Genomic DNA, 7,792 nt, shown 5'->3' with positions numbered 1-7,792 from the left:
TTTGCAGATTTTTCTTTGACTTTTTCCTTTTTATATTTTAATACATTTAGTCATAAGTAATAATAAGACCGTGGTATAATATTAAATACTAAAAAAATCAGTTATTTCAAGTACTAAGTATAAGTATAACTCACAAGTGCAGGATTTATTCTTGTAGTATTTTCACAGTTTTATTAGTATTAGATCTCCCAGCATTGACCGCTTAGCTCAGTAACAGTCTATATATCAAATACGTGCAAACTCCCCACAGAAAGGGAGCAGGTGGCAGGTGGATTTGAAACCTGGGACCTTCTAGCTGTGAGGCAGTAGCATTAACCAGTCCACCACCGTGTTGAGCCTCTAACACAAAATGGAGAATTCAAATACAGTATTTGTTCAAGAGCGAAACAAACACTTAAGTCACAGCGGGCGCAACGACATTTTGTTCTAAAATGTAAAGACCTGAATCAATCCACTGCTAAATATTCATATACATTTGTTTTAACTGAAAAAAAAGGGTTTACTGGTTTAGTTACTGCTTAACCAAGGTGGCTGAAACATGGGTCAAACAAATGATAGACATCAGAAAAATATCTGTTGCACTGTGTCTCAATTGTCTCTGCTTTCAATAACTGTGTAGGACACTGATCTGCACAGAGCTTTCAGTGACATCTGTGGACGTGTGTTTGTCACAACAGGAGCCGACCACACTAATCCACAACCTTCCTACAAGTCTTTTCTACAAATACAAATCTTTTTTTTTTCTTTACAAAGGTTTTGTTTCAAGTACAAATCATGTGACTCCCACACAGCTTCATCATCATGTGCTCATCAGTGCAGCTGCACACTTTTACCACAAGAGGCCTCTGTCATGCTTTCAGCTGCCTTTCCAAATAACAGGATGTCTCCACTTCTGCTGCTCTGATTGAGTCCACAAACACTGTGACAGTAACAGAAAAAATCATTCTCAATTATCAATATGATGAATCAATCATCATATTGTTCTGGTACAACTTAGTCAAGGTTCAATAAAGAGCCATAATCTCTGGTTTAGACACCATCTTCAGAACACGAGGCCGTTAGGAGCTTCTACATGTATGTACCTGCTATTTCAAATACATATTTACTGATATCTGTCCTTTAGACCAGTGCTTCAAACTCTAAAAATGACTCAAAGACTTTCACTTTTATTTGCTTATTTCATTAGCAAAGGGCTGATAGACAAGTAGTATTTGAAAGGCTCATAAACAATGAAAGTGGTGAACCACTGCTCTGGATAGGTCACGATTCCTCTTCTTTCCCGTTCTGTTTGGTGTTGAATACCTCTTTTAATCAGGGTTATGTAGTCCAACAAAGGATGTGTGGATCAAGTCAAAGATTTTGGTGAAGGATGCTCTTGTGTATCCTCACTTATTTCTCCTCAAACTTTGATCCTCAATCCTCAGAGTGAAGTAGGAGGCTTTGGGAGACCAGTAGTATAAAGACAGTGAGGAGCAGACAATGTGTGACAGGGAGACGTGCAAAGAGTCAGTGGATGTTTTCCAACAGGTAATTAAAATATAAAATACATCACTAAATTGTATCACACAATGTGATTTGTAAATCAAAACACATTGATTTAAAAGTTTTTCTTTATGAATTAATGTCTTACAATTTCTGCTTTGAGTTTTATGAATTCAGTAAATACCTGTATAAGTACACATATGTCTTACATGTTACATTTTCTATTAAATATATGACAATAGAATGGAAGAAGTGTTGTTTTAGTCACTTACTTTTTTACTGGAGTCCTTCGTTCTTGGATAGATTTGAGTTTCAGTCCAAACTGATGGTGTTGCAGTGGGACGAACTATTAGCTTTCGCTTCTTGTGAGTTGTTGGAAATACAAACTGCAAACAAAGCAGCATTAGCCAAATATTTTACTCTTATTCTAACTACTTCTAATCAAGAATATGTGTTGTAGGAAGTGACAACAACAGTACAGGTTGTACTGGCCTTGTTAGTACTGTGTTCTCTCTCACCCACAGTCTGACGCTGACAGAAGCAGATTCAACATGTTGAATTGGGCAAAAAGTCGCTGACAGGGGTTCAACTACCAGGTTTAACATTAAAAAAATAGCAAAGTGGACAAAGCGACTGAATGAAAACAATGTTTAAACAAGGTGAAACTTTACATCACAATAACACAAAGTGTTGATAGCAAATAAAAGGAGTCTTTCTAAAATCTGATCAGTCTGGATAAATAAAAGCCCCAATCCAAGAATGAACTATTTTCATTTAAATATTTTCTTTTCACAGTAGTAACATAAACTTAAAGAGGTATTTTGTGACAAGTGTTGGAGGGAAAAAAACACCTTCACCTAGACAGAGGAAGGAAGTGTGACTAACTGTGATCAAACGTGTTCAGCTCAGCCACCAAGTCGTACAATGGACCAAACATCTCTTCAAACTCTGCTCCGTAAGTACAAGTTTGTACAATTTAAATCATTTCATTTCTAGTCTGCTATAGTCTGCTGAGTTGTAGAAGAGTGGTGGTGAGTTACAAGTTGAAATATGGTTAAAGGTCTTCATATAAAAAATTCAAGAAATGGGATAAAACATTTGCAGTTTAGCAACTTTCAGAAAATGTTTATTACTGTAAAACATTTCAAACCATAAAACAGAAATTAGTGATATACACAACAAAAATACATGAAGTAAAGCATGTTAGGTCCAGCTGACACGGCAGCAGAATCATTTGTCTTCCTGTAGTAGCTGGTCCTGTCATATGATTCAATTTAACATTGTGTGGATTACTGTTATAATAAAAAAGTTGTCTGTCTATGTCTCTCTGCAAACACAGAGAGACATAGACAGACAACCATTGACACTCACATTCACACTTTAGAGTCTCAAATTAACCTAACGTGTGTCTTTAGACTGTGGGAGGAAACTAATGTAAGCACAGAGAGAACATGCAAACTCCACACAGACAGGCTGCATTCAAACCGGTGACCTTCCGGGTGTGAGGTGCAGCACCAACCGCTGCACCACTGTGCTGCTCACACCAATGGAAAGTGTGGAGAAGAAAAACAATTTGACCGATCTATCATTTTTATTTAGTATTTACCACATTCTTGGTTTGGTCTTCGTCAGGATCCTGTCTGAAAGATTTTGACTGTTGACAGGTTTGGATCTGATATTTCACTTCATGGTGCAGGTCTCTGATGGTCTCAAACCAACTGCTTGTTAGTTGGACTGTGATCCTTGTTGATTTATTCTTCAGAACGAGTTTCCTATTTCTCTAAAGTAGAACTGTGTTGTCATATGTCAAAGTAACATTCCACTCCACCTTCTCTGTAGTTGTGATGCCTCTGCTGTGTGACACAACAAACCAAGGTTGGTGAACTTCTCATCTAATAATCTATAGATGTTAAATGTCTGACTCCACCATCACTGTGGGAACTAGAATTCATGGGCTTTGTTTTTAAGTTTCACTTCTTTGTGCATCTTGTCAATCGTCATCATTCTCTCTTCAAGGGCGACTTCACCAATGTTCAACTGGCTCTGTATGGCTTTAGTTTAGGGCATTGAACAATACATTTACATTAATGCTTTTAAACGTCCCTCTGACTTCCCTATATTAAAATATTTCTCTGCTTCTAGCTGAAAAACTCCTCCAGATGACATCACCCGGAGGAGTTTTTCATCATTAGGAGTTCAAAAAAGCAGATTGACCGTGATTATAAGCAAGAGTAAAAGAGTAAAAAGATGACACAATCTCCTCCATAATTCCTCCAAATGATGTCATCTGGAGGCATTTTTCAGCCAGAAATAGAGATATTTTGATATAGGGAATTCAATGGCTGCACTAGCTGAACTACAACCATAAGAAGCAAGCAATACTGTAAACACTGAATTTCCCACAGCTCGTCTCACCGTGAGTTCCAACAGCTCTCAGCTGTTTAAAGGACAGTCTGTGTCTCTGAGCTGTGAGGACGACAGCTCTGCTGGATGGACACTGTGGAGGAACACAACCAGAGACAACAGGATTGAGTGTGGAGCTAACTGGGGAAAATGTAATGATTCTTCCTGTTTCATCAAATACATTAGCTCACAGGACAGTGGAGTTTACTGGTGTGAGTCCAGAGACGGATCAACCAGTAACAGCATCAACATCACTGTCACTGGTAAGATCAGACTGTGGAGTTAGTGTTGATGAAGCTGTGTGGAAATGGATAAAATGCTGTAGTTTGTCTCTGTGTTGAGGTGGAGCAGTGATCCTGCAGAGTCCTGTCCTCCCTGTGATGGAGGGACATGATGTCTCTCTGCACTGTCAAACAAAGAGGCCTCCCTCCAAGCTCCCAGCTGATTTCTATAAAGATGGCTCCCTCATCAGGACTGAGCCTACAGGTCACATGACCATCCACCATGTTACCAAGTCTGATGAAGGCCTCTACAAGTGTCACATCAGCAGTCATGGAGAGTCTCCACCCAGCTGGATCTACATCACAGGTCAGGATTTCAGAGTCTTCAGTGGAGTTTTCTGTATTGAAGAGTCATGGTTCATAATGTAACTTATTAAATTAAAAAATCATCTTGGCTTCATTTGTAGAAAAACCGTCCACCACACCTCCACCTACATCCACCTACTCCTCCTCTACTTCTACTTCCTCAGCTCCGTCCTCTCATCTTCAGCCTGTGTTATTGTCTATTCCATTGATTTGTGCTCCAGTTCTACTGGTGTTACTGCTTCTACTTGTGCGACCACATATTCAGAGGAAACTTAAAGGTGAGAGACAGTGAGATTTATGTAGAATGTAGGAATTCTGTTTAAAATGTATCTACACCCATGTTCTACAGTTGTACATGATGACGTGACATTTTCTGTTATCTTTCTTTTTAATCATCATATTTACAGATTTATAATTAGAGACTTAAATAACAAATTTCCTCTGTTTCCATAACATAAAAATTCACTAATATTCTTACACAGTAGAGTAAATTTATACCATTGTTCATTTTGTTTCACTGCAGCTGATGAAGTAAACACTGAGGAAGATATCACACATGATGTCACATACATGGGCGTCCAAATATTACATCATGAACGTCAACAACAGCCAATGAGACGAAGCAGAGGTAATGTTTTCGGTTGATTGTATTTTGTGAGTGAACCTGTTTTGCAGTAGAAAATGTGAAAATAACATCCCACAGTGTAACCTGTTGGGGATGGTGGTGCAGATGCCACATTGTGAGGGTCCTCCTGCCTTTCTGTAGTGAGTTGGAGTCTGTGTTTCGGGTTATGTGGTCATCACTATGGTAGATCAGTGCTGCTGCCATAGAAGGTCAGTAGGCTTATTAATTATGCCATTTAGTTGCTGCTCTATTTTTAAAGTCTGGGTAGAACCAAGCTAACAGTTTCCCCCTAGTTCCAGTCTAAGCTCAGGTAAATATGTCCTACTGGACGATTGGTTTCGGCAAAATTGACAGTTGAAGCTTTTGTCTAATGTGACAAGTTTTCTAATATTTTGATACTTATTGTCAAAGCTGATTTTATTTTCCAGCTTATAACTTGGTGAAATCTAAGGTTGATAACTCTCCATCAAGTCCCTATTTCCTCAAGTATTGATATTAGGGCCACTGTTTTTAATGTGCACGTACACTTAATATCACTTATTGTCAAACTCAGCACAGGTTCATTTTTTTTTCTATATTTGTTTGCATTTTCTGCAGCGACACCTTCCTCCTGTAGTGAGCACATTGTGTCATTTCCTGTTTCTGCTGCAGGAAAGTTTGCTGATCAATCTTACTCTTATTTTACTGAAATAAGTGATTTCTCTACTCAGCAGTTACTACCTGAGACGTGATTTTACTTATCCTAGCTCCACTAGCTTAGCAGCTAGCTGTTAGCAACTGCTAACCCTCCTCTGCCTCCTTTAGCAATAATAAGATCTGTAAAAAGTGTTTTACAGCTTTGGAGTGGGAACTAATCCAGCTACTCAGGTAGGTGGTGCGGACCGACCTAGCGTAGCCCATGTTAGCTGTACCCCGGGAGTTCCCGAGCAGCCGGGAAGCCAGTCTGGCTGGGTGACGGTTCATCGGTGTGTAAGTTTGCCATCCATCCTACTTTAGATGGTGCAGCTTTCTTATCCAGAAATATGGCTGGTTTTATTAGACAACCAAAAGTATGACAATCCAGAGTTGAGCTTGGGATGCAGAGATCCAGTCCTACACGCCTCTCTGCAGTATCCTTACAACAGTCCCCCCCCCACAACTCCCACATACCTATAGAGACTGTGTCTGTTCCCCGACCAACTAAATTACATAAACTAAAAACGACCACAAGAGGAGTTAATCATGATAACATAATAAAAGTTAAGACGACTCCTCTTACAGAACAAAACCCCAAAACTATTAAATGTGGATTATTAAATATCTGATCTCTCTCTTCTAAATCTCTGTTAGTAAATGACTTAATAAACGATCATCAATTCGATTTATTTTGTCTCACTGAAACTTGGTTGCAGCAGGAAGAATATGTCAGTTTAAATGAGTCATATTAATGATCATGTTCCTAGAAGCACAGGCTGAGGTGGAGGAGTAGCAGCAATCTTCTATTGTAGCTTATCAATAATTCCTAGACCTAAACATAGTTATAACTCATTTGAGAGTCTTACTCTTAGTCTTTCACACCCAAACTGGAAAACTCAAAAACCACTATTATTTGTTAGTGAGAGTTTTTGATTGAATTTAGTGTTTAGTACAGATAAAGTTATTATAGTGAGTGACTTTAACATTCATGTAAATGCTGATAGTAACTGTGTTTAATTCATTTTTAGATTTAAAATTTAAATAAACCCACTCACTGTTTTTGTCAAACCTTAGACCTTGTAATGAAGGGGCTGCATACAGTGAACAACTAAACCAGAGATCACAATTCTGTCAACATGGTGCATTAAAACTGATAATTTAACTGTATTTCCTCATAATTCTCTTCTGTCTGACCTTTTTCTAATGACATCTGAATTTACAATAACAGACTATTGTGAGGGAAGAAAGTAAATTTAGTCATATGGTTAGATAATTAGCAAACAATTAACCAAGATGGGCTTATTGAAGATGTCACAAAGAGGACAAGAAGTCACAGGGTGTGTCATGTTTAGAGGACTGCTTAAGATCACAGTAGGCACTTTGTTGTTACAAGGCCCAAAGCAACGTTGTAGATAGTGAGTCCTGGGGTCACAAGATCCACAAGAAGGTGCAATAAAAGGGTTTTATTGCTTCTCAACTGACATCTTCAGAGAACCTAGAAAGGAACAAGGACGATGACTGTACACTGCGTGGACCTGGTTTCTTTAGTCATGTTTTGTGAGGGTGGTTCCTTTCTTGTGTTTGAGTATAAATAGAAGGGGTTTGAGAGACACAAGTCAGAAGAAACAACACTCAACATGTGTTCTTCTCCATGCCGGCATGTATTAAACTGAGATGGTTCATCACGCTGAGTTCTGTCTACAATTCTTCCAAGAGGAAAAATTTCTATTACACTATACAGCAGTTAGGGAATTGAATTGAAAATGCTCTGAACAAATTTAAAGAAATGATTCTTTCCTCACTTGCTTCACCATATGTTAATACAATGGAAAGTAGTTTCCTTAATGTTACTCCTGCACAAGTAGATTATCTTGTTGACAATTCTGCAGCCTCACTACTTACAATACTCGATAGTGTTGCCCCTCTGAAAAAGAAGGCAGTAAACCAGCAGAGCTGATCTCCATGGTATAGTTCACAAACACACAACTTAAAACAGGCAACATGAAAGTTAGAAAGGAAG

At 38.5% G+C, this 7,792-nt stretch overlaps 2 protein-coding genes and 1 long non-coding RNA gene across 5 annotated transcripts in view; 2 read left to right on the top strand and 1 right to left on the bottom strand.

The window, feature by feature from the left end:
* The window catches only part of LOC137137809 (V-set domain-containing T-cell activation inhibitor 1-like), a 66,375-nt gene that overhangs the window by 16,877 nt on the left and 41,706 nt on the right, over positions 1-7,792 (bottom strand). The gene's annotated exons all lie outside the window — the stretch shown is intronic.
* The window catches only part of LOC137137883 (uncharacterized), a 38,015-nt gene that overhangs the window by 28,953 nt on the left and 1,270 nt on the right, over positions 1-7,792 (top strand). The gene's annotated exons all lie outside the window — the stretch shown is intronic.
* Positions 2,392-7,792, top strand: part of LOC137137831 (transmembrane and immunoglobulin domain-containing protein 1-like) — a 6,278-nt gene continuing 877 nt past the window's right edge. Inside the window, exons 1-6 of the mRNA XM_067524561.1 lie at positions 2,392-2,437; positions 3,322-3,357; positions 3,888-4,148; positions 4,228-4,473; positions 4,574-4,750; positions 4,996-5,100. Of these exons, the coding sequence (XP_067380662.1) occupies positions 2,407-2,437; positions 3,322-3,357; positions 3,888-4,148; positions 4,228-4,473; positions 4,574-4,750; positions 4,996-5,100 (856 nt within the window). The 5' untranslated portion in view covers positions 2,392-2,406. The remainder of the gene's footprint in view (positions 2,438-3,321; positions 3,358-3,887; positions 4,149-4,227; positions 4,474-4,573; positions 4,751-4,995; positions 5,101-7,792) is intronic.

This window comes from Channa argus, chromosome 12 (assembly GCF_033026475.1).
Source record: "Channa argus isolate prfri chromosome 12, Channa argus male v1.0, whole genome shotgun sequence".
Classification (NCBI taxonomy): Eukaryota; Metazoa; Chordata; class Actinopteri; order Anabantiformes; family Channidae; genus Channa; species Channa argus.
The sequence above is the reverse complement of the archived record's forward strand: the minus strand, read 5'-3'. Positions and strand labels throughout refer to the sequence as shown.